At 42.4% G+C, this 27,075-nt stretch overlaps 2 protein-coding genes across 11 annotated transcripts; both read right to left on the bottom strand.

Annotated features, from left to right (window-relative positions):
- Nucleotides 1–1,276: 1,276 nt before the first annotated feature.
- On the bottom strand, nucleotides 1,277–25,839 carry LOC119725561 (zinc finger protein 493-like). Of its 10 annotated transcripts, none has more exons than XM_038197014.1 (3): nucleotides 25,611–25,839; nucleotides 14,326–16,540; nucleotides 1,277–3,940 (listed from the first exon to the last, which is right to left on the bottom strand). In XM_038197014.1, exons 2-3 carry the CDS (start codon nucleotides 16,473–16,475, stop codon nucleotides 1,987–1,989), a joined length of 4,104 nt encoding a protein of 1,367 aa, XP_038052942.1. In that variant the 5' UTR covers nucleotides 16,476–16,540; nucleotides 25,611–25,839; the 3' UTR covers nucleotides 1,277–1,986. The 10 variants fall into 10 exon arrangements, with proteins under 10 accessions (XP_038052942.1, XP_038052939.1, XP_038052945.1 ...); XM_038197011.1 differs by lacking the exon at nucleotides 25,611–25,839 and adding an exon at nucleotides 24,534–24,619; XM_038197017.1 differs by lacking the exon at nucleotides 25,611–25,839 and adding an exon at nucleotides 20,081–21,643 and having other exon boundaries at nucleotides 14,326–14,564.
- LOC119725565 (zinc finger protein 62 homolog) lies at nucleotides 8,077–11,712 on the bottom strand. Its single transcript, XM_038197022.1, has 2 exons — nucleotides 11,433–11,712; nucleotides 8,077–9,780 (listed from the first exon to the last, which is right to left on the bottom strand). Exon 2 carries the CDS (start codon nucleotides 9,713–9,715, stop codon nucleotides 8,333–8,335), a length of 1,383 nt encoding a protein of 460 aa, XP_038052950.1. The 5' UTR covers nucleotides 9,716–9,780; nucleotides 11,433–11,712; the 3' UTR covers nucleotides 8,077–8,332.
- Nucleotides 25,840–27,075: the final 1,236 nt, after the last annotated feature.

Below are 27,075 nucleotides of genomic sequence, written 5' to 3'. Positions count from 1 at the left end.
TTTTTTAATCTGGCTTGAAACATTAGGGAATGGTTAATTACAAATTATTCATTGAAGCAGACTTGATTTAATTAGGAATTTACTTGCTTTCATTTCTCTTCGAAAGTTCCCAAAATGAAGATTTTACCTCGCTTTCAATTCAACATGGCCGTCTCGTGCACGATGCCCATTTTGAGACGTTTAACCTCATAAATCTACCATGTCACTTCAACTACAAAATAATGTAATGGGTGCACAGGGTGTACGTAGGTGATATACACAATGATCTCACTTTATAGCAAAGATCTTATAGCGCCGAAGGCGCAAGATGGGGAACTCCGTAGAAATTGCGAAATCGCCATGGGCGCCATTCGAGCAAGCAAACCATTGTGCAAGCCATTGATTGCACAATGGTTTGCTTACTCGAAGCAAACCATTGTGCAAACAATAGTTTTCACAATGGTTGCTTACTGGAATGGCGTCTATGACGGTTTCACTATTTCTATGGAGTTCCCCATCTTGCGCCTTCGGCGCTATAAGATCTTTGCTTTATAGCTACCTCGTGGGGCACTCTAACAAAGAGAACTAAGAAGGCGATCAATAATGCAATTACGGAGTACGGCAGTACTCCATAAACTCCAACCTAAGGAATGTGCACCACGTTTATTCACCGTGTGACTTAATACATAGCGCTTTACAATACATGAACAAGTTCTGAGCTACATGTATATGTAAGGCACAGATGCCACCAATATAAAACGCCTGAAACACTACCAAAAAAGTCTGAAAACACTCTTAATCCATTTCAAATATACTGTGTCTGGATGTTTCAGACCAAATCCAGCACTTTTGATGTCACATTTTTGGAGAAAAAAAGAACAACTGAATTCGGGTTTAAACCTGAAAAGTAGCATCTCTGATAAGGCTTAGAATACAAGGCAAAGCACCAAAATCTGACAACAGCCTCGCTGTGGAGGAGGTTTGGCGATCCCCCACAGCAGCAGCATCATTGAGCGTAGCCCCATAAATGTGGCCTATTTACTGGACTGCCTCCGTAAACATAGGCCACACATCCACATGTACAAAAAACGTGTCGACTTTGCCAAATTTTGATTTTCACATTTAGGCTTACTTTGTAGATTTTTTTTGCTTTAGAAGCATTCTCACCCTCTTTATAGGCTAATCAGAAAGTGCTGCCTTTTTCAGATGTCCATTTTTCGTGAAATTTCCAGATCATTTGCACACGTTTGCGTATCAAAATTTCAACATGAAATTTCACAAAAATTAAACATCTGAAAAAGGTAGCACAAACTGTTTGTAATATCAGAATTGTGTATTAAGAGGATTTAGAGGAACATCAGTGCCATTCATTGTGCATATAAATGCACAGTTGGGACTCGGGCTTTATGGTTGTTATAACCAGAATTTTGTATCAACAGAGTTTGTACTAACGAGAGTCGACTGTACAAGACCCTGTTTATAACAAGCAAAATTTCAGGTCCCATGTCTTTGTTTTTGTATGTTTTCCAATGCTATTATTCATAAAAACCCAAGGACCTTGTTATAAAGGTGTTCGACTGTACAATGTATTCAGGACACCCTCACATGCCTCACTCTCAAGAAATTAGTTAGTTTCATCCTATGCTACAAAATATTAAATGTAAAACTACAAAAATGTGAGCAACTAATATCATTTACAATGTACAGTGTATATACATTGTATATACAATGTATGTACATTGTATATACAATGTATATACAATGTGTCACCGCTTGTGCACATTTCGAGGAATTAAAAACGAACTACATGTATGTAAACAATGTACTAAACGGAAATTTCCAGAAATGCGCCTTTAGACGCACCGGTGGAAATCGTTTTGTTTCACTGTTTTCTTCCAAATGACAGCTTGCCAGAAAGAATCACTTCACAGGAATTTTAGTCCCGTTACGATCTTTAATCAAGTATGATTTTCAAGGCGAATTACATTGTTATGACGTCAGTTACAGTTAGGATGGCTGCAAATGATGGTCTGTAGCTTTGAAATGCTTTTGAAGGCTCGAGCTCCACCTATACGATTTGCCACAAATGTCACATGTGAACGGTTTCTCATTGGTGTGGATCCTCTCATGCCGCCGAACCTTGATTTTGTCCGTAAACCCTTTGCCACAGAAGCTACAAGTAAACGGTCTCTCCCTATTGTCGTCGTGGATCTTCTGGTGCATTTTGAGGTAGTCTTCGCACACGAACGATTTCCCACAGATGTCGCATGCGTACGGGTTCTCATTGGTGTGGGTCATCGCGTGCCGGTTCAACTGATCCGTATATTTGTAAGATTGTCCACAGATGTCACATCTGCACGGCTTGTCATCTGTGTGGGTCATTTTGTGTCGATTCAGGTGTCCTTTATTTGCAAATGATTTCCCGCAGATGACACACGTGTGCGGTTTCTCGCCGGTGTGGGTCATCTTGTGTAGCTTAAGGTATGGATTCCGCGCGAACGATTTTCCGCAGATGTCACATGCGTACGGTTTCTCATTGGTGTGGGTTATCTGGTGTTTCTTGAGGCTTCCTACGTGCATAAACGCTTTCCCACAGTTGTCGCATACGTAGGGTTTATCGTTGGTGTGGGTCTTTTTGTGTAGCCTCAGGCCTGAATTCTGCGCGAACGTTTTCTCGCAGATGTCGCACGCGTACGGTTTCTCACCTGTGTGTGTCATTCTGTGCATTTTGAGGCTATGCGCAAACTTGTAAGACTTCCCGCAGATGTCGCATCCGAGCGGTTTGTCATCCGTGTGGGTCTTCTTGTGTTCCTTGAGGCTTTGGTTATACGGAAACGATTTTCCGCAGATGTCGCATGTGTACGGTTTCTCGTCGCTGTGGGTCGCTTTGTGAAGCTTGAGGCATAAACTCCACAAGAATGATTTTCCGCAGATGTCACATGCGTACGGTTTCTCATTGGTGTGGGTCAACAGGTGTTGCCTAAGCGTCGCTTTCCTTGAGAGCTGTCTTCCGCAGATGTCGCATCTGAACGATTTTTCATTGTGGGTCATCTGGTGCAGTTTGAGGCTCGCTTTCTGCGAGAACGATTTCCCACATACGTCACATGCGTACGGTTTCTCATTGGTATGGGTCTTCTTGTGTCGATTGAGGTGTCCATTCCGCGCGAAGGATTTTCCGCAGGTGTCGCATGCGTACGGTTTCTCATTGGTGTGAGTCAGTTTGTGCAATTTAAGGTTTCCGTTCAGTGCGACCGATTTGCCACAGATGTCGCATGTGTACGGTTTCTCGCTAGTGTGAGTCTTCTTGTGTTGCCGTAGAATTACTCTCTCCGTGAATGATTCCCCGCAAATGTCGCATGCGAACAATTTGTCACTGTTGTGCGTCCTCTGGTGTTTCTTGAGGTTTCCAATTTGCGAGAACGAGTGTCCACAGATGTCGCATGTGTGCGGTTTCTCATTAGTGTGGATCCTCTTGTGCAGCTTGAGGCTTCCGCTTTCCGAGAACGATTTCCCGCAGAAGTCGCATTCGTACGGCTTCTCGCCGGTGTGGGTCCTCGTGTGTTTGGTAAGGGTTCCAGGCGCTGCAAAAGATTTTCCGCAAATGTCGCATGCGTACGGTTTGTCATTGGTGTGGGTCCTCTTGTGCAGCACGAGGCTTCCATTTTGCGCGAAGGCTCTCCCGCAGATGTCGCATGTGTACGGTTTCTCGCCCGTGTGGATCCTCTTGTGTGGCTTGATGTGGTTACTTTGCGTGAACGATTTTCCGCAGATGTCGCATGCGTACGGTTTCTCGCCGGTGTGGGTCATCTTGTGTAACCTGAGGCCTCTCTTCTGCACATACGATTTTCCGCAGATGTCGCACGCGTACGGTATCTCACTGGTAGAGGGCATTATGAATAAGTTGAGGCTGAACACAAAATGTAAGATTTCTGCAGATGTCGCGTCAGACTCTTCAAGTTGCCTGTGTAAAATCATACAGAGCAAAATTGTGAAAATATACCACGAAGTGTATTTTGTAAATGCCCACATGACTTTTATGTTTACTGTTGTACACGTATTATCATGCACGGTCTGAGTTCTCCAACAAGGGGTATTTGTTCCAATAACCGTCAGCACACCGTCAAAAACCTTATCTTTATAAATACTCCCCGAGTTAATTTGCACAATGGATAACACAAAAATGTATGTGGGGAGTGAAACGGCACAGCTATAGATAAATGGCCCATTTTCTATCCTACACCGCTAGGTAGCTATGATCCCAAATCAGTTAACAGATATTTGCGATAAGGCTTAACAATTGTTCTCTGTTATGGAGATCAAAAGTTTTAAAACACGCTTTCAACACATGGTGGTATGGTACAGTCAACACAGTCAATACCTCCAGATATGAGCATATCTAGAGCAAGGCCCAGAGCATAAACTGAAAGTCAATTTCCATAGTGAAGGAATGCCCACGCGCCGATGGAGTTGATGCAGTTGTTAATGCATCAACCGTTAGGCATAATATGGTATCATCATAATATGGTATCATCATCCCCATCTTGCGCCTTCGGCGCTTGAAGATCTTTGGTATATACTCTCTGTGAACGTGTAAGAAGACATACGTGGAGTGGTCCGAATCATTGTGTCAACTTGTCCTGAACTTGTGAAGGCTTCACCATAGAGCAAGAAACAGAAATATACCGCTTCCTGTGTCATTCTGCTTAGTGACGACATTGGAGTGGTAAAACATCAAAATTCATAAAGTATCTGTAATGATACCATTCAGTACCCTGATTGTTGAAATAGAAGTTACCAGTTTATAAAACAGCGAGAGTCATTTCGGCCGGACCCGCCTCACGGATGTGGATACGTAAATTGCATAAGGAAAAGTTCCTTGATTCATGAGCTTATAACAGGCGTACGTCAGCTGTTTTATCATTAGAAAGGATAGTAACCCTCAATACTTTTCGATAAAAATTTGGGTAAGGGACGAACCTGTGTTCACAGGTTCGGAATGCCATATGCATTCGAAGCGATTCGGCCACGCTCAATAATGCTGCTGCTGTGAATCGGATTTTGGTGCCGTGTTCCTATTACAATGTGTATGCTGCTCAGAACTTATTCATGTATTGTAAAGCGCTATGTATTTAGTCACATGATTTATAAAAGTTGTGCACCCCCCTTAAGGTTGGGGTTTATGGAGTACATGTACATGTACTGCCGTACTCCGTAATTGCAATATTGATCGCCACTCTTGGTTTACCATTGTTCCCTTTGTCAGTGTAAAGCCCGGTTCATACTCTGCGCGAAAGCGAACGCGAATTTGTGACGTCGTGGCAAGTATTCGCGCTGCGAATTCGTAAAAGTAAAACATCTTTCAACTCGGGCGAATTTCACAGCGAATGTTTTATGACGTCAAATTCGCTTCGCTTTCGCATTCGCGTGAAGTATGAACCGGGCTTTAGATGGCTCTAGTGAGATCATTGCGTATACCCATCGTCCGTATACCATGAATGTACCCATTACATAAAATCCTATGAAATGCTCTATATTATGAGGTTAAACGTATCAACCATTGTTTGCACAGTGGTTTGCTTCGAGTAAGCAAACCATAGTGCAAAACAATGGCTTGCACAATGGTTTGCTTGCTCGAATGGCGCCCATGGCGATTTCGCAATTTCTATGGAGTTCCCCATCTTGCGCCTTAAGATCTTTGGTATATACATGCACACACATGAGCAGAGAGTGACGCCGAATGCAACTGAATGAATGTTTGCAAAGGTGATTATGGCGAGAATGAACGCAACACACGCACTGCATGACGTAATACTGGTTCCAGCCCATGCATGCGCCGCACTGTTATCTGACGTTAATGCTTACAACAATGCGAGAGGCATAGCATTGTGTAATGCCCCTCTCAAATCAACAAGCGTACTGCGCATGTGCAGTACGTATAGACTTGGCTCAAGGCGGCTCCCGTTGCGAGAATAGGACAGATTTACTAAAATAGAATCCAAACCTAATTTCGATATTGTACAACCAAACACTTTTCAACACTTAAGTTTAAATTCGTTGAAAATCATACAATAATTTCCAACTGAGCTTGTTACTTAAAAAAAATCCCGTATAACAGGTGGGTTTGAAACAACTCAAACTCAACGCAAAAACTGGTGGCAACATATAACTTTCAGCAAAACGGAAACAAATAACATAGGGGTGTGTGAGAATTGTTGCCGTTTTTCTGAAAGAACGCACACCTTTTTGTGATCCGCGGACAGAACTTCTACACGGTGGTTGTGTTTAAAATTCCGATTTTGAAAAGTACATGTACATGGGTGATTTGAACGATACTTGTACTAAAAGAAAGCTTATGAATTAGGCTTCCATATCCTAGATTTTGAAAGTGCTCCACGCAGAACTTCAGTAAAAGAATGGTCCCGACATTTGAGTTTCAGGGTTTTTTTTACTCATCTTGTATTGCCGCCACAATTCGGCGACGCAACGGCATGAAATAAGCCGAATGCGCGTTAGCATCAGATTGTTTTTCTGAGAACAGAGGCGGTCAACTTGGGGCATATACCATTTCAGCACTTAATGTAGCAAGATACATCAGATATCACGTCGTCACCGACACCACGAAGTAACACTCTACCGTGTTAAAGCATATTTTTTTCGATTTTCAGTTTTTTGGATTTTTAAACATTATTCATCAAGGCCTACCATTGCACGAAGTTTCAAAGCTTCAAGAGCTTTACTTTAATAATTACGCTAAGTATCCATGGCAACTTTTGCGCAAAAGTGACAATTTTCGTTTTCACGAAGTAACACTCAAGTTCCATTTTCCATTGCAATGCACGGCGCGCACTCTGCTCATAAGTGAGCAAAAACGTTTTCACAAAGTAACACTCTTCTTGTAACAAGTTTTATGAGCGCGCGCGCGCTGACCTGAAGTTGCACTTTCCTCGTGTTAAATACATTGCAGAGTGTTACTTCGTGAAAACGAAAATTTACAGTTTCGCAGCTTTTTCGGTTTCACGAACTAACACTCATCTTTTTTCTTTTATTTCTTGTTTATTTAATACACAAACGAGTGAAAAACAGCAGATTTAATAAATTCAATTCATCAAGTGTCCACAACGAGAAGCCCAACTGAAAATACTCTGTCGTTTTGACGCAAAGTGTTGTTTTAGAAGGCGTTCAACTTTAGTTGCCGTTTTCTCCGATTGCTAGTTTTTACTGGTATGTAGGTGGGTGTTACTTCGTGGTGTCGGTGACGACGTGTGACCTCAAACTTCCGGTTGAGTGACCGCTACTTCCGTGACACACAGACATCAGACAGCTATTGTATGATCTTTTAATATTTACTAACACAATGTAATATAAAACAACATTTATATAGCGCAAAATGAATCAAATATTCCTCAAAGCGCTTAAGGCGAGAAAAAATAAGACAAAAATTATCCCATAGTGAAACCCAACTTGGTTAAAAACTTAATCCGGACCAGCTGTTGTCTGGATGATTAACCGTTAAAAAAAACCTGTAAAATACTGTAAACTGTTAAATACTGCAGTACCGCACATGGATGAAATACCATTAAAATACTGTAAAACCTTCATTTTGTACGTTAACAACCACCCCCCCCCCCCCCACTGTTATTCACAGTAAATGCATGGACAAAAGCAACTACATGTAACACTTAAAATGAGAACTCAAATAATCAATAACTGTAGACTTGTGTTCAATTGCAGTTAAAAAGATGAGTGTTAAAGCTATAGTCCATCATTTGCAGCTACCCAAAAAGTGACTGACATAATTATTGTTGAAAAAAACATACTTGGTTGAAAGATAGCAAAGGGACTAAACTCCCTGTGAAATTATTCTTTCTGGTATGCTGTCATTTGTAAGAAATCAACGAAAGAAGGTTTTCCAACGGTGCGTCTTAAGAAGCACCGTTGGATATTTCCGTTAGTAGTTCGGTTTTTTATACGGCGACGCGCGCGCAAGCGTTGACACGCACCCTCTATAATTCGTTGGATCAGTGCGCGACATCACGTAGCTGCATTCGGCTCAGTGCAAACGTGTCTCGGACGCTGAATTCATGCCCAATTCAAAACGTGATTCTGCAACTTTTGATTTGAAATCGAGATCCTAAAATGTTGTTTTTCTCGAAAAATACAGCTGAAGCTGAGCTGAAACTTCATCAGCTTAGTTGTTCAGCACCCTTCTTTAGATTTTGAGAATGTTTGTTGCCTAAAACGACCAAAATGCACAAATTAAAATGATGGACTATATCTTTAAGTAATTTCTTAAAACTAATAAGACAATGGGAGGAGGGAAGTAGTGAAGGATAGGTAAACGATCCATGTATTGTCATTCGACTGGTTTTTCTGTGGCGTGGATCCTACGATGCCTGTTTATGCTCGACTTCCACGCAAAAGATTTGCCACAAATGTCGCACACGTAAGGTTTCTCATTGGTGTGGATCCTACGATGCTGTCGAAGCTGGTGTTTTACGTCGAACCGTTGGTCACAGAAGTCACAAGCAAACGGTCTCTCCCTTTTGTCGTCGTGGATCTTCTGGTGGCTTTTGAGGTAGTTTTCGCACACAAACGATTTCCCACAGATGTCGCATGCGTACGCTTTCTCATGGTTGTGCCGGGTCATCTCGTGTCGCTTAAGGTGAGACATACATTTGTAACGTTTACCACAGATGTCACATTTGAACGGTTTGTCATCCGTGTGGGTCATCTTGTGTCGCTTGAGGTTTCCACTGATCGTGAACGATTTCCCGCAGATGTCGCATGCGTATGGCTTCTCGTTTGAGTGGGTCATCTTATGTTGCTTGATGACTCCATTCCGCGCAAACGACATCCCGCAGATGTCGCATGTGTACGGTTTTTTATTGGTGTGGGTCACCATGTGTTGTTTAAGGATTGCATTATGCGTGAACGCTTTCCCGCAGATGTCGCATGCGTACGGTTTTTCATTAGTGTGGGTAACCTTGTGTTGTTTAAGACTTCCCTTCTGCGCAAACGCTCTCCCGCAGATGTTGCACACGTACGGTCTTTCATTGGTGTGGGTCCTCTTGTGTCGCGTGAGATGTCCATTGTTCGCGTACGATTTCCCACAGATGTCGCATGCGTACGGTTTCTCATTAGCGTGATTCATTTGGTGTACTTTGAAGTTCTTATACCGCATAATTGATTTTCCGCAAATGTCGCATGTGTACGGTTTCTCATTTGCGTGGCCGTGGACCAACAGAATATGTTGCTTAAGGTTTCCTTTGAACGATTTCCCGCAGATGTCGCATGTGTACGGTTTCTCGCCGGTGTGGGTTCTCTTGTGAATCTTAAGGTATCCATTTTGACTGAACGCTTTCCCGCAGAAGTCGCATGTGTACGGTTTCTCCCCGGTGTGGGTCAAGATGTGTGGCTTGAGGTTTCCACTTTGCGTGAACGACTTCCCGCAGATGTCGCATGTGTACGGTTTCTCACCGGTGTGAATCTTCTTGTGTGTCTTCAGGTGTCTACTTTGCGTGAACGATTTTCCACAGATGTCGCATGTGTACGGTTTCTCCCCGGTGTGGGTCATCTTGTGTAGCTTGAGGTGTTCACTTCTCGTGAACGACTTCCCGCAGATGTCGCATGTGTACGGTTTCTCCCCGGTGTGGGTCATCTTGTGTGGCTTGAGGCTTCCACTTTGCGTGAACGACTTCCCGCAGATGTCGCATGTGTACTTTTTGTCGTGAGTCATTATTATACAGTTTGAGGCTGCGCACAAACCTTTGCGCAGATGTCGCGTCAGACTCTGCAAGTTGCCTGTGTACAAAATCATACGGAGCAAAAAATGTGACAAATTACCAGTTTGCAAAATCTAACATTGATATATGCACCATTTGCCTTCAGTGTCCAGTCGCGGATAGTGTCGGGAAACTGGGGTGGTATAACTTCAGCGGCGGCAGGGGGAGGGTAGGGGCACGCCCTTCGGACAATTTCGAAATCTACATTGACTTGTCCTTTATTCTAGGACAATTCAAGAATAAATGTAGAAACTGTATATGTAGCATTCAATTTATTATTCTGTTTCGAATTTCATAAAACTACAAACGTCCACGCGTGATTGACAGGTGAACGATCCCTGCATATTGTTTCGTACCCCGTCAGGTATTGCGTGAGGTCATTGTTCAGTTGGACCAAAAAAGTTGCCAAGAAGCCTCCAGAAAGTATCGTAGATTACGCAGCAGCTGGGCAACTTACACTGCAAGCATGTTCTGAGTTTGTTATTAAGAGGGCGAGTGTATTTTCAAAGCATAAATGAACTGGGTCTGAAGTCGGAATGTGGAAATAACTTTGCAAACATGTTCGAGTAGTTTTAGTGTATGGTGGATGTATGCCTATGTTTATGGAGGTAGTCCAGTAAATTGGCCACATTTATGGGGCTAGCTTTTAGGTAACTATGGGCCAAAATTACTAAAGTGATATTTGCGATAAGGCTTGTTCTCCGTTATGGAGATCAAAATGTTTAAAACACGCTTTAAACACATGATGGTATGGTACCGTCACACGTCAACACACAGTCAATACCTCCAAAACACATTCTAAAATTACAAAATGTAGGTGTAGAAGCGTACAGAAAGAACCAGCGCATAGGCCTAAACTGAAAGAAAATTTCCATCGGTTTATAGTGAAGGAATGCCCACGCACCAATGGAATTGAGGCAGTCAATGTGTCACCCCTTAAGCATTACATGGTATAGTCCTCGCTGTCCGATGAGGCGTGCCAATTTTGGAGCTTGGCGGAGATAATTATATAGGTACAACTTCTCAAAATTTTGAGATGTTTACCTCATAAATTATAGCGTGTCACTATAGGATTTACCAATGCAATGGGTACACACAGGGTATACCACAATGATCTCACTATAGAGCTACCCCATGGGGTACTCTAACAAAGGGAACAATGGTAAACTAAGAGTGGCGGTCAATAATGCAATTACGGAGTACGGTAGTACTCCATACACCCCAGCGGTAAGGAGTGTGTACAACTTTGTTCGATCCTGTGGTTTAATACCTAGCGCGGTACAATGCATGAACAAATTCCGAGCTACATGACTGTATAAGGCAGAGATGCCACCAATGCGTGTACATAAAAAAAAAAACACCTGAAACACTACCAAAAAAATTGAAACCACCCTTGCCCCCTTTCAAAAATGTGTTTTATGGATGTTTTGGACCAAATCCAGCACTTTTAATGACACATTTTTTTGAAAAAACAAACAAATGAATTCAGTTTTTTGGCATCTCTGATAAGGCTTAGAATAGGTCTAGTATGACCAGCACCAAAATCTGACAACAGCCCCGCTGTGGAGGAAATGACTCTGACTCGATCTTTTAAAGTAACTTCTCTTCCAACAATCCGGATTGAGATCTGAATGTTAACATTCAAGATACTTTATGAATTTTATTTCTTACCAATATTATCGTCACTAAGTAGAATGACACAGGAAGTGATATGGTCTGTATATCCTCGTCTATGGTGTAGCCTCCAAAAATGCAGGACAAGTTGACGTAATGATACGGGCCACTCGAAGTAAGTCTTCTCACACGTTTACAGAGAGTGACGCCAAATGCCGCGCCACTGAGTTAATGTTGTCCTTTGCGTGCACAGTTGATTATGGCGAGAATAGAGAACGCAACACACGCGCTACATATCTGCATGACATAATGATGGTTCAGTGCGCCGCACTGTTATCGATTGTACGCTACAACAATGTGCGAGGCATTACATGAACATGTACATTGTGTAATGCGCCTATCAAAACTTACGCGCCCCCTTTGCCACAGCAGAAGCCTTAAAGCAAATACAAATGTTCACACTCTAATTGATGCCGTGGATCTTCTGGTTCATTTTGAGGAACTGGTATAGGCCTTTCACATACTAATCCTCCAAATCCATTTATTTCTGAAAATTACAACAAAGGCAAATGTTGTACATTTCTTTTCAAGGGGATTAATCAGTTCGTAGAATATATCAGTTTATTGAAAACAAGGGGACTTTGATGGATTCAGGATTGTATTAGCCTAGTGGTACTCTAGGATTTTGATGGATTCAGGTTTCAGGATATCTCCATAATTATGAGCAGTCACCAACACCAGAAGTTTATGCATGACACAATAATTATGTGGATTTTGGCGGATTCAGGATAGGGTTAAAGTAGACGTAAATGGCCAATAGAGTGTTGGGGAATGGATAAGTCGATACACAATTCTTTGGTTGAGGATTGTGTTTACCGTGACCGTTTATTCCAAAACAGTATCTTAATATGCATTGATAAACTAAACTGGTTAAAGCAAACCGAGACGAAGTTTAAATCGAATGAACAGAATGAGTTGAACTGAGTGAGTAGCTTAAATTGAATGAACGGGTTGAATGAAAAGAATAGAATGAGGAACTGCTCATGGAGCAGTACTTTCGGTGGAAAACAGGATGTCTCTGGAATAAGAAAAACTTAAGAATGGGAATACATGTACTTAGTCATGTCTTGGTTTCATGGGCGTAGCCAGGATTTTTTCTAAAGGGGGGGCAAAAAAAAATCTTGTATTTCTCAACATATTCTCGATTTACCAGTTCTAGAGGGTGGCAGGGACATTTTGTCCCCCCCCCATTAAATTGACACCAATATGACTTTGCTCCTCTTCTTCTTTTTTCCCTTTTTTTTATTTGCCTTCGGGGGGGGGGGGCAAGCGCCCCCTTGCCCCCCCCCCCTTTGCAACGCCCATGCTTGGTTTCCTTGATTCTCAGAAGTATGAATATGAATGAGTGAATGAGTAATAGTACCTTAAAACAATGATCAAGTAACTTGGTTGTATTGATAAACTGACCAGTGACTTGTGTGTGGGCAGTTACTAGGCATACACATTGCACAGGCACCCTATGGGTGTATGGTGTATACAAGAACGATGAGTAATGCATTTGTAACGAAGAAAAACGGTTCACTAAAGAAAATATATGTAAATGCCTGGTTCAAATTGATAAGTCGCGAAAAATTTAATAGAAAACTGGGACAAATTTAAAAAAAGAAAGAGACAGACTGAATTGGGATGGAACTTTACAAAAAAAAAACAATTTAATCCAGGATTAACTGCGAGTTTGACATTCACAACAAAAAAAACCTTGAAATGTGACCCAAAAAAAAACCTTTTGGGAAAACAAAACCAGAAATTAATAAATTTGGAAAAAAAATCATATTGGAAACAAAAAGTAATTGGAAATGAAAAGTAAATAAACCCAACCCAAAAAAAATAAAGAAGACGGGAAAAAAACCCAACACAGTGCCAATAGCGGATTGCCTTAGAGTGCGTTCAGACAGAGCCCATGATATCAATGACTCCAACAAGCAGACAAAACTAAGCAGGACAGGCACTCCAGTTAGGAGGAAAATATATGCATGTGACTTGTCTCTGCTGATCTGCTGGGTGAACTAAAGTGGCTTGACCATGTGGCAGCTTATATAGGGGGGGGGGACATGTGGGCTTAAGTAAACAAACAGGGGGTCACACTACTAAAAAGGGGGGGAATCTTGAGTAACTAAAATGATTTCTTTGTTTTCTAAGGGGGGCTAATCCTATTTAATACACTATACATTATGAAAACATACGACTAAAACTGGGCCCTGCCACACATTCACAGTTGAATTCATAGTTATACTGGAATGAAAAGAACATTGATAATTAAAGAGTAAAACATGTAAATGAAATTAACTGAAATTTATTATGATGAATTCATATTTAAAAATTGACAATCTCAAAATGCTACAAGAGTACGCAAATTACGTGAAATGTTCACAGTTACTAATCAATGTACTTTACACCTGTGTCACAATCCTGTCCAATGGCAGCGATTTGAAAATTGGTGTGCGCCGGTGTCATGCAATTTGAACTCCTATAAATTCTGGCAATTTAACCCCTTAATTGGACTCATCCCTAATACGTGATGTGTCAGTGTTTAAATTATCTTCACTCGGGCCTGCGCAATACAGCGAATGAGACCGCTATCTACGCATTCCATACAATCCAAATTTCACACTACACTAGCACCAATCTTTCCTATATAAAATACACTTGTAAGCTAGTTAACAATAACCTTCCCAAATTCTCAAAAATCCTCTTTGCAAAACGGAGGATATTGCAGGATTGAGGCTACATGGCAAACAATAAGGATGCACTGTGTCAAGGTAATTAATTAGGCCAGACTTTGTGTTGTTTACGCTCAGTCGTGCGTACATTTAGGCCGAGATTACACTTGAAATCCTCCAGGATATCACTGGTAATATAGTGACTATATCGCTATATGTGTGGCTTTTACCTGGTGTGGATCCCAAGATGTTTTCTCAGGCTCGAGTTCCATGTGAAAGATTTGCCACAAGTGTCACATGTGAATGGTTTCTCATTGGTGTGGATCCTCTCATGTTGGTGAAGCTTGCTTTTCTCCTTGAACCCTTTCTCACAGAAGCAGCAAGCGAATACTCTCTCCCTTTTGTCTTTGGTGTGGTTTTTCCGGTGCTTTTTAAGGTAGGCACTGCAACCAAACAACTTTCCACAGATGTCACATCTGAATGGTTTTTCATCCGTGTGGACCTTCGCATGTCGCTTGAGGGCTTCATTTTGCACAAATGATTTACCACAGATGCTGCAATATGCGTATGGTTTGTACTTTGCATGGGTCTTTAGGTGATATTGGATGCTTTGTTTAAATTTGTACGATTGCCCACAGATGTCGCAGCTGAATGGTTTGTCGTCTGTATGGACCTTTGCATGTCGCTTGAGGATATCATTTCGCACAAATGATTTTCCACAGATGTCGCATACGTTCTGTTTCTCATTGGTATAAGTCATCTGATGTTTGCTATCTGTGTGGGTCATCTTGTGTCGCTTGAGGCTTTGATTCTTCGCATACGATTTCCCGCACAGGTCGCATGCATACGGTTTCGCATTTACATGGGTCCTCTGGTGTCGCGTGAGGTTCGCCTTAAATTTGTAAGATTGTCCACAGATGTCGCAAGTGAACAGTTTCTCATCCGAGTGGGTGCAATTCTTGTGCTGCTGGAAGGTGGCCTTCCACGCGAAAGATTTTCCGCAGATGTCGCATGTGTATGGTTTCTCATTTGTGTGGGTAATTTGGTGTTTTTTAAGTCTGTGTGTAAACATGAAAGATCGTCCACAGATGTCACATCTGAACGGTTTGTCGCCCGTGTGGTTCATCTTGTGTCGCTGGAGGTAATCATTCCGCACAAACGATTTTCCACATGTGTCGCACGCGTACGGTTTCTCCTTGTTGTGGATCATCTGGTGCCGCTTGAGGTTTTGTGTACATTTGAAAGATTGTCCACAGATGTCGCATCTTAATGCTGTGCTGTTCGTGTGAAGTTTCTCGTGTCGCTTGAGGAGGAACCCAAATCTAGAAGACAGCTCACACTGGTCGTACTTAAACTGTATGTCATCAGAGTGGGTCTTCTGGTGTCGCTTGAGGTTAGATTTTTTTGAAAAGGACTTGCTGCAGATGTCGCATGTGAATGGTTTCTCATTTGCATGGGTAATTTGGTGTTGTTTAAGGTTGTGTGTGGTCTTGAAAGACCATCCACAGATGTCACATCTGAATGGTTTGTCGCCCGTGTGGTTCATCTTGTGTCTCTGGAGGTAATCATTCCGCACGAACGATTTTCCACATGTGTCGCACGGGTACGGTTTCTCCTTGTTGTGGATCATCTGGTGCCGCTTGAGGTTTTGTGTACATTTGTAAGATTGTCCACAGATGTCGCATCTTAATGCTGTGCTGTTCGTGTGAAGTTTCTCGTGTCGCTTCAGGAGGAACCCAAATCTGAAAGACAGCTCACACTGGTCGCACTTAAACGGTCTGTCATCAGAGTGGGTCTTCTGGTGTCGCTTGAGGTTAGATTTTTTTGAAAAGGACTTGCGGCAGATGTCGCATGTGTATGGTTTCTCATCTGCATGGGTAATTTGGTGTTGTTTAAGGTTGTGTGTAGTCTTGAAAGATCGTCCACAGATGTCACATCTAAACGGTTTGTCGCCCGTGTGGTTCATCTTGTGTCGCTTGAGGTAATGGTTCCGCAGGAACGCTTTTCCACATGTGTCGCACGCGTACGGTTTCTCCTTGTTATGGATCATCTGGTGCCGCTCGAGGTTTTGTGTACATTTGTAAGATTGTCCACAGATGTCGCATCTTAATGCTGTGCTGTTCGTGTGAAGTTTCTCGTGTCGCTTGAGGAGGAACCCAAATCTGAAAGACAGCTCACACTGGTCGCACTTAAACGGTCTGTCATCAGAGTGGGTCTTCTGGTGTCGCTTGAGGTTAGAATTTTTTGAAAAGGACTTGCTGCAGATGTCACATGTGTATGGTTTCTCCCCGGCGTGGGTCATCTTGTGTGGCTTGAGGCTTCCACTTTGCGTGAACGACTTCCCACAGATGTCGCATGTGTACTTTTTGTCGTGAGTCATTATTATACAGTTTGAGGCTGCGCACAAACCTTTGCGCAGATGTCGCGTCAGACTCTGCAAGTTGCCTGTGTACAAAATCATACGGAGCAAAAAATGTGACAAATTACCAGTTTGCAAAATCTAACATTGATATATGCACCATTTGCCTTCAGTGTCCAGTCGCGGATAGTGTCGGGAAACTGGGGTGGTATAACTTCAGCGGAGGCAGGGGGAGGGTAGGGGCACGCCCTTCGGACAATTTCGAAATCTACATTGACTTGTCCTTTATTCTAGGACAATTCAAGAATAAATGTAGAAACTGTATATGTAGTATTCAATTTATTATTCAGTTTCGAATTTCATAAAATTACAAACGTCCACGCGTGATTGACAGGTGAACGATCCCTGCATATTGTTTCGTACCCGTCAGGTATTGCGTGAGGTCATTGTTCAGTTGGACCAAAAAGTTGCCAAGAAGCCTCCAGAAAGTATCGTAAATTACGCAGCAGCTGGGCAACTGACACTGGAAGCATGTTCTGAGTTTGTTATTAAGAGGGTGAGTGTATTTTCAAAGCATAGCCTAAATGAACTGGGTCTGAAGTCGGAATGTGGAAATAACTTTGCAAACATGTTCGAGTAGTTTGAGTGTATGGTGGATGTATGCCTATGTTTATGGAGGAAGTCCAGTAAATTGGCCACATTTATGGGGCTAGCTTTTAGGTAACTATGGGCCAAAATTACCGGGATATTTGCGATAAGGCTTGTTCTCCGTTATGGAGATCAAAATGTTTAAAACACGCTTTAAACACATGATGGTATGGTACCGTCACACGTCAACACACAGTCAATACCTCCAAAACACATTCTAAAATTACAAAATGTAGGTGTAAAAGCGTACAGAAAGAACCAGCGCATAGGCCTAAACTGAAAGAAAATTTGCATCGGTTTATAGTGAAGGAATGCCCACCCACCAATGGAGTTGAGGCAGTCAATGTGTCACCCCTTAAGCATTACATGGTATAGTCCTCGCTGTCCGATGAGGCGTGCCAATTTTGGAGCTTGGCGGAGATAATTATATAGGCACATCTCGAAATTTTGAGACGTTTAACCTCATAAATTATAGCGTGTCACTATAGGATTTACCAATGCAATGGGTACACACAGGGTATACCACAATGATCTCACTATAGAGCTACCCCATGGGGTACTCTAACAAAGGGAACAATGGTAAACTAAGAGTGGCGATCAATAATGCAATTACGGAGTACGGTAGTACTCCATACACCCCAGCGGTACGGAGTGTGTACAACTTTTTTCGATCTTGTGGTTTAATACCTAGCGCGGTACAATACATGAAGAAATTCTAAGCTACATGACTGTATAAAAAAAAATGAATTCAGTTTAAAACCTGAAAAGTGGCATCTCTGATAAGGCTTAGAATAGTAGAGCAAGGACCTGCACCAAAATCTGAATACAGACCCGCTGTGGAGGAGGTTTGGCGATCCCCCACAGCAGCAGGATTATTGAGCGTGGCCAAATCGCTTCGAAAGAGAGATGCATATGGCATTCCGAACCTGTGAACACAGGTTTGTCCCCTTCACCCTGTTATCTAAAGGTAACGCTTTATTTAGGGTTACTACATGTATATTCTTTCTTATACCACTGCTGACGCCTGCTGTAAGCTCATGAATTGAGGAACTTTGCCTAATGCAACTTACGTATCAACGACCGAAATAACTCTCGTTGTTTTTAAAGTAACTTCTCTTTCAGCAATCAGGATCGAATTCTGAATGGTTTCATGAAAGATACTTTAATAAATACTGATATCTTACCAATCCAATATCGTCACTAAGCAGAATTACACTGGAAGGTGGTATAGGTCTGTGTAGCCTTCAACAATTCAGGACAAGTTGACAATACACAGGCCACTTCACCCAAGTCTTCTCACATTCACAGCACACAGAGTGACGCCAAATGCAACTGAGTTAATGTGGTCGTTTGCACAGGTGATTATCATGGCGAGAATAGAGAACGCAACACAGGCACTGCATGACGTTATGATGGTTCTAGTGCGCCGCACCGTCATCGATCGTCGTATGCTACAACAATGTGCGAGGCATTGCATTTACGTAATGCGCATATCAAAATTTCACAAGTTTTCACACTAAAGGTACAGAGCATTTTGTTCTTCATGAAATGATTGTTCCAGTGATGTTGACCACATTTATATACAGTATCATCCAACTGCGAACAAACACTTCAAAATCATTCATTTTTAGCGATGTATGACAACTGCGCATGCGTATTTACCATGGTACTGTCTACGAAGCCATGTAATCTCCTTTTTCTGGCATTAGTGAGCGCGGATCTCTATTGTGTCGAGATTAGCGTAGTGAGCAACTGAGCAAGCTGGCCGCCAGGTGCTTTCTATTGTAGCTTTCGAGCGCGGCGACCATCATTTTACTTTTGAAGTCTTGGAGTACGAACTCCTTGGGTCCTTGCTCTATAGTCACAGTAGAAGGCAAAGGCCTCAGCAAATTCATGTACACATGTACACACTCCCCTATTGACGCCGTGGATCTTCTGGTTTATTTTGAGGAATTGTTATAACACACTCATCCGCCAAATCCATTTGCAATGTATTTCTGAAAATTGCAGCAAAAGCAAGTTAATGTACATGTACATTCATAAGTTCGTAGAATCATAGAGTAAGGAAAACGATGAGAATTGCATTCAGTAGAATGAATCGTTATACAGGAATGATCATTAAAAATTCAAAAGTAACATTGATAATTAAAGAGTAATAATTTAGACGATTTCTTCAAAATTGACAATCTGAAAACGCCACCAGAGTACGCAAATTGCGTGCAATGTTCACAGTTACTAATCAATGTACTTTACGCCTGTCCAATGACGGCGCTTTGAAAACCAGCGTGCGCCGGTGTCATGCAATCTGAGCTCCAATGAATTCTGGTCATTTTATCTTTAAGAATTGGACTCTAACCTTAATACGTGACCTGTCAGTGTTAAAGTTATCTTCACTGGGGCCTGCGCAATACAGCGAATGAGACCGCTATCCACACATTACATACAATCCAAATTTCACACTACACTAGTACCAACCTTTCCTATATAAAATACACTTGTAAGCTAGTTAACAATAACCTTCCCAAATTCTCAAAAATCCTCTTTGCAAAACGGAGGATATTGCAGGATTGAGGCTACATGGCAAACATTAAGGATGCACTGTGTCAACGTAATTAATTAGGCCAGACTTTGTGTTGTTTACGCTCAGTCGTGCGTAAATTTAGGCCGAGATTATACTTGAAATCCTCCAGGATATCACTGGTGATATAGTGACTATATCACTATATGTGTGGCTTTTACCTGGTGTGGATCCTAAGATGTTTTCTCAGGCTCGAGTTCCATGTGAAAGATTTGCCACAAGTGTCACATGTGAATGGTTTCTCATTGGTGTGGATCCTCTCATGTTGCTGAAGCTTGCTTTTCTCCTTGAACCCTTTCTCACAGAAGCAGCAAGCGAATACTCTCTCCCTCTTGTCTTTGGTGTGGTTTTTCCGGTGCCTTTTAAGGTAGGCACTGCAACCAAACAACTTTCCACAGATGTCGCACATGTACTGTTTATTAGTTTCATGTGTTGACCTGTGTCGCATGAGGTTGAACTTCTGGATGAATGCTTTGCCACAGAAGTCACAGATGAAGGATTTTTCATTGGTGTGAATCTTCTCATGTTTTGCAAGGTTAGCACGCTGGGTGAAAGTTTTTGCACAGACGTCACAAGCAAATCTTGGTTTTGGTTTAATTCGCTTTGTGTGGGTCTTTTTGTGTTGATTCATGTTACCCAAATGTTTGAAGGCCAGGCCACATATATCACACCTGAACGGTTTGTCATCTGAGTGGTACTTCTCAAGATTTTTTAGGTGGCCTTTCGTCGTGAACGATTTCCCGCAGATGTTGCATGCGTATGGTTTCAAATTTGCGTGGGTCATTAGGTGATATTTGACACTTTGTTTAAATTTGTAGGATTGTCCACAGATGTCACATCTGAATGGTTTTTCATCCGTGTGGACCTTCGCATGTCGCTTGAGGGCTTCATTTTGCACAAATGATTTCCCGCAGATGTTGCATGCGTATGGTTTCAAATTTGCGTGGGTCATTAGGTGATATTTGACACTTTGTTTAAATTTGTACGATTGCCCACAGATGTCGCAGCTGAATGGTTTGTCGTCTGTATGGACCTTTGCATGTCGCTTGAGTATATCATTTCGCACAAATGATTTTCCACAGATGTCGCATACGTTCTGTTTCTCATTGGTATAAGTCATCTGATGTTTGCTATCCGTGTGGGTCATCTTGTGTCGCTTGAGGCTTTGATTCTTCGCATACGATTTCCCGCACAGGTCGCATGCATACGGTTTAGCATTTACATGGGTCCTCTGGTGTCGCATGAGGTTCGCCTTAAATTTGTAAGATTGTCCACAGATGTCGCAAGTGAACAGTTTCTCATCCGAGTGGGTGCAATTCTTGTGCTGCTGGAAGGTTGACTTCCGCGCGAAAGATTTTCCGCAGATGTCGCATGCGTATGGTTTCTCATTTGTGTGGGTAATTTGGTGTTTTTTAAGTCTGTGTGTAAACATGAAAGATCGTCCACAGATGTCACATCTGAACGGTTTGTCGCCCGTGTGGTTCATCTTGTGTCGCTGGAGGTAATCATTCCGCACGAACGCTTTTCCACATGTGTCGCACGCGTACGGTTTCTCCTTGTTGTGGATCATCTGGTGCCGCTTGAGGTTTTGTGTACATTTGTAAGATTGTCCACAGATGTCGCATCTTAATGCTGTGCTGTTCGTGTGAAGTTTCTCGTGTCGCTTGAGGAGGAACCCAAATCTGAAAGACAGCTCACACTGGTCGCACTTAAACGGTCTGTCATCAGAGTGGGTCTTCTGGTGTCGCTTGAGGTTAGAATTTTTTGAAAAGGACTTGCTGCAGATGTCACATGTGTATGGTTTCTCATTTGCATGGGTAATTTGGTGTTGTTTAAGGTTGTGTTTAGTCTTGAAAGATCGTCCACAGATGTCACATCTAAACGGTTTGTCGCCCGTGTGGTTCATCTTGTCACTTAAGGTAATCATTCCGCAGGAACGATTTTCTGCATGTGTCGCAGGCGTATCATTGTGGAACACCTGGTGCCGCTTGAGGTTTTGCTTACATTTGTAAGATTGTCCACAGATGTCGCATCTTAATGCTCCATTTGTGTGAAGTTTCTCGTGTCACTTGAGGAGGAACCCAAATCTGAAAGACTGCTCACATCGGGCGCACTTAAACAGTCTGTCATCAGAATGGGCTGTCTGGTGTCGCTTGAGGTTAGATTTTTGTGAAAAGGATTTGCTGCAGATGTCGCAGACGTAACACTTCTTACTGAGGCAGATCTCCTCAAAGGTAGAAGTAGGACTCTCCTTGGCCATGATGCTGGCTTGGCTTGCAGTCCGCCATCTTGTCTGATTCAGACTCTTCGAGTTGCCTGTGTGAAATCATACAGAGCAAAATAGTGACAATTTACCCTAAAATTGTAAATTTTTGCCATTAATAATAATAATCGGCATTTAAGAACGCTGTTATTAGTAAATTAAATCACAGCGCTTACAATAATATTATTATTAGTATACAGCTGGATGCTGCCTGTTAGGCGCAAGCAAGCTTATTCAATCACAATAACCATCTTTGCCCTCACAGGTACCCATTTACTCCGGGGTGGAGAGAAGCAATGAGTGACAAAGTGCCTTGCTCAAGGGCACACGCACCATGACCCCGGCTGGACTCGAACCCACAACCTGCAGCTTTACCCACATACCACGAATCCAGTGCCCTTAACCACAAGGCCACAGCACTCCTCTCCATTACTTTTCTGTTCCTATCATACACCGACATGATTTATAGTAATGTACTGTACAAAGTAACACTGGTGTAACTAAATGCCTGGCTAGATATGTACACAAAAGTGCATTCAGACTTAAGACAGCCAAGCCTTTCAAAAGGAAAAATAATGAACAACACATCATGATATCATGGTAAATGGCAAAAACGTCTCGACAAAAAGCAGCAGTAAATGAGTCACCTTTAACGTTCGTCCGACATCCAATCAGGTGTAGCTTTTCCCGCCTTGCTTGGAATTTGCGTCGCACTCTTGTTCAATGATAGCGCTTTACACATCAGTGTGTGCCGGTGTCAAATGAAATTTGGACACGTACATGTACATTGGAAAGAATGTTGCAACCTGACGCTACTTCAGCGGTTGTGTACAAAGTCTATGGAGATACGAGTCAAGAATTTTTTCTAAGTGTTTCCTAACGAAATTGGAAATGTTTATCAGTCCCAGATTCATGTCTTATCATCATTTTTGTATTTACTGACCTTCATTTGAGATGATATATGAAAAAAAGCAGCAGGTTGAACATTCTTTCCCATACATTTGATGGGAACTACATGTATGTACATGTATTGCAAGCAATGATCAGCTGATCAGCGATGGTTTATATCAAGTGTATGTGCAACGTTCGCATGCTGAAAATTGATGTTTGTGAGTAAAAACTCCGATTTCTCAGAATGTAGCCGGTTTGAGATTCTAAAAAATATTGTTTTTAATGAGGTGTGGGTCAGCCAGGAATACATTTTTGAGAAATTTTGCACGAGAAAGTGACTTTCTGGTGGCAAGTAATGCTTCCATGAACACTTGAAATAAAACACCATAACGTACAGCTGACCCAGAGAATTACACTGCGATAGAAAGCACAAAGTTTGTACTGGAAAAGATTATAACAAAAGCATGGATCTGCAATTTTCAGGTAAACACTTTATCTATGGACATTACTTTTTCTAAACCATGCATCTATGTTATTCGAGAAACAGGAAATACAAAATGTACCATGTGAAAAGTAAACAATTCAGTTTCTTCAATCGGCCATCAGATAAAATATGAAAAAAAATGTGCTCGTACCCACTCCGTCATGTGAACTTGTGCATCGTCGATCATACCCATAAATCTACTCGGTTGTATTTCTACGCACTCACCTTCAACATGTTCAATTTGTGTGTGACATCGACAATGCACATGCTTTGCAAGCATTTAATACTGGGCAGATTATGGAGGGACGAGAATACACAACGGTGGAGTCCTACCTGGGCAACCCCTTGAAATTATTGAACTATGCTAAACACCACTGACATGACAAAGCCTACATGAAATGAGTCTGCATTCCATGTATTCTCGATCTCGTTTGTCATGTTTGTTACTACTAGCCTGACTGCATCTGGCCGTACAGTACGAATCCTACAGTACTATCGCAAGTTCTACAGAGCTTGCGATAGTACTGTGCGGTCAGATGCAGTCGGGCTAGTTTGTTACTACATGTATAGTTGTGTTCCCTAACGTGGCGCACTTCGAAGCTATACCCAACTTTCCTTGTGTAGTGTTGCCAGATCTCTTTGTTGATAAACCTCAAATTCATGCAGTGAAATACTGGTATTTTTACCTTTTTAATGCTTGCTATTTAACCTCTGTGAACAATTTCGGTTTCATAAAATTTCATCCGAAATGCAAAAACGGTCGCGTCCGGAAATTGGGCACAAATTGGTGGAGTGTTCCCTAACGTGGTGCACTTGAATAAATCTCGGAAAATTCCAAATTAACATTTAGGAATTTCTGTAAACTTGATAAATTCTGATAAATATCTCAACTTACAAACCCAGCCAGATGTTTGTCAGAAAATAATTTTTTTATTTTTCGGGGCATTTTCAAAGGGTTCACTTTGCACTTGAAAATAAAATCGAAAAATCACGCCAAAATTATTTTTTCTTTTAACTTTGTAACGGGTAAAACTCGCGATTTATAAACGGGAGTGTTTAGAACTTGATGAAATTTCACTTTCTGTGAAATTTCAGTTAAAACTTTTGCGCTAGCTAGGCGCTACAGGCGAAAAATCAAAGTGCGCCACGTTAGGGGCCGCGCCACGTTAGGGTACATCAACAATATAGTAGCCTACATGGATAAAGTTCACTCACACGACACCGTCCTTGAACATGTTGAACCGGGTACATAGTGCACCATGTCCTGCATGTACACAGGGTACATCACATAGGCCTACACGGTAAATTATACACAATACACAACACACTGTACTACTGTACATCATCATGTGCTATCGGGGGGTCAGACAAGTCGACCGTTGAGACAAGTCGACCGTTGAGACAACTCGACTCGGGACAAGTCGACCGTTGAGACAACTCGACCGTTGAGACAACTCGACTCGGGACAACTCGACCGTTGAGACAGCTCGACCGTATGTGCGATAAATGGAAAGACAAGTCGACCGTTGAGACAAGTCGCCTCGCATGTTTTGGGCCTAGTTTCGGGGATAGTACCGGGGATTTTGACGGCGGCTGATCGCCGTTTGGGAGTGATGACACATGAGTTTTTATTTTTGCATATAACAGAGCCAATATAGCGCAGCGTGATTGTCCGTGCACATCGTTCGTTTTTTTTTCAAGGCCACGTGCGCGCATCCCCGGTCAACGTGGCCGTACCGTGCTTGGTGGCATCGTTTTTGCCGGGCCTGTGCGCCCATTTGCCGGTCAACTTGTCCGTACCGGGCACGGTGACATCGTTTTTGCCAGCCCTGTGCGCCCATTTGCCGCGCCGGTCGACGTGCCCGCGTGCCGTGCCCGGGCCGGTCCTCGCGGGCGGGCGGGGCGCACCGGCCCGAACGCCCTCTGTACATCGAGTATGCCCGCGCCGCACCCGTGATCGGTCTTGCCACAGATTTGTGCAACTTTTTCTGCTCCACGTGTATTCATTTCCATTAAGTCGAGCAGTCTCAACGGTTGAGTTGTCCCGAGTCGAGTTGTCTCAACGGTCGACCTGTCTCAACGGTCGAGTTGTCTCAACGGTCGACTTGTCCCGAGTCGAGTTGTCTCAACGGTCGACTTGTCTGACATTCTGCTATCGTCATGATATCACACGTGCATGTGATCGCCAGTCATTGCACTGTAGTGCGTGGAGCTATTGTGTGCGTTGTGCACTACCAACCATGACTACCGTACAAGTAAAACTAAAAGTTTGAACAAAAAACAACACCGAACCTGCTCAGCTGCAGTCTAGTAGTACGACAACTGTTAAAGAATACTGCACTTCTGAAGGCTCCACAGTGCACTGATGTAAACCATGGAGGCTAGGAAGTAACACAAATGCTGAACACTTGAAGGATCACGTCCGTCCAAATAAACACGTCGTCACTCAGATCGATACTAAACAAATACAACTTCGCGCGCAATTTTGCAAACGTAATTGTAGACGTCGCTCAAGTCGACATCCTTTTACCCGACTAGTCTTGGCCCAAGACTTCAGTGCTGAAGAGCTGTGTTAAAAGCGTCCTCCCTACATTTTTTTTATTAAAAAGGGGCGTAATTAAAGCCGGGGGTATATATCCCCCGCCCCACTTTTTGACCAGGGTGGGGGATTGGCTTTTGAATTATCCCTCTCCCAACTTTTTGTGATGAGGAAAAAATATGCGGAATTTAAGGTATTTTTCACACATCCCAACAACAAAAATTTATTCAATTGCACTGAACAGTAGAAATACAAGGTACAAACACTTTTAAGATGCACCATTTTGATGTAAGCGTGAGTATTCATATTGATATACATGTAAACCTTTATTGTGAAGACTGCCCTTACAGTAATGGGGCGTTGCCCCCTCCCCTTTACGAATTTCCACGGCCGGGCAATTTTTGGATTTTGGTCATCCCCCTTCCCCCACTAGCTCACCGGCACAGATTTCGCCATTGGTTTTTACTTTCTCGAACCGTCTTGGTCATTTCGTAGCATTATACAAGCGGGGCCATTTTATGTAAATTGAAAGACCGTTTAAAATAGAACAAACCAGATGGCTCCATAATTATGCTTCTATGATCACTGTAGCATCTGCTTCTAGAGATCAGTATTAGTTATTAGTACCATTAAACCTTTTCTCTACCGCTGACTTGTTTCCAAGGAAAGCGATGATGCTTGATCATATACCGAGTAACGTGTTTGTTTTAAACTGTTGGGCGAGCCATTGAAATTTTCTTAATCACTGATTGGCTCCCTAGAGGAAAACCTTGGGAGAAAATAAAAATGAAGTTAAACCGAAGGACAATGGAGGGACAGGGAACTAGTCTAATCAGCAAAGGCATCAATAAATGCGCCACCAATTGTCCAAAAGTGTCCAGTTTCGGCTTATTTGAACAGCATCCAGAGCCCCCCCCCAAAAAAAAAAAAAAATTTTGACATTCCTCTGGTTAATTGTATTAAAAAGTGCACTTCTCAAACAGGATTTTTTTCATGCTTTTCCTGAGGCTGAGGGTGCTGTTGCAGTGTTTTCATTTCAAAAAGACACCAGTCAGTTAAGGGGTTTTCTGTTCGAATTGTGAACTCAAAAATTTGCTCAATGCGAAGGTCCGTTAGAAAAGTTTGCTCATTAACAGTGACCTCTAATGACCCCTAAATGACCTCATAATACGGTGAAGAATTGCGACTTCCCACGTCCCACCGTACCCAAGGGTCACT

The sequence above is a fragment of the Patiria miniata genome, unplaced genomic scaffold (assembly GCF_015706575.1).
Source record: "Patiria miniata isolate m_02_andy unplaced genomic scaffold, ASM1570657v1 HiC_scaffold_19, whole genome shotgun sequence".
Taxonomy (NCBI): domain Eukaryota; kingdom Metazoa; phylum Echinodermata; class Asteroidea; order Valvatida; family Asterinidae; genus Patiria; species Patiria miniata.
The sequence above is the reverse complement of the archived record's forward strand: the minus strand, read 5'-3'. Positions and strand labels throughout refer to the sequence as shown.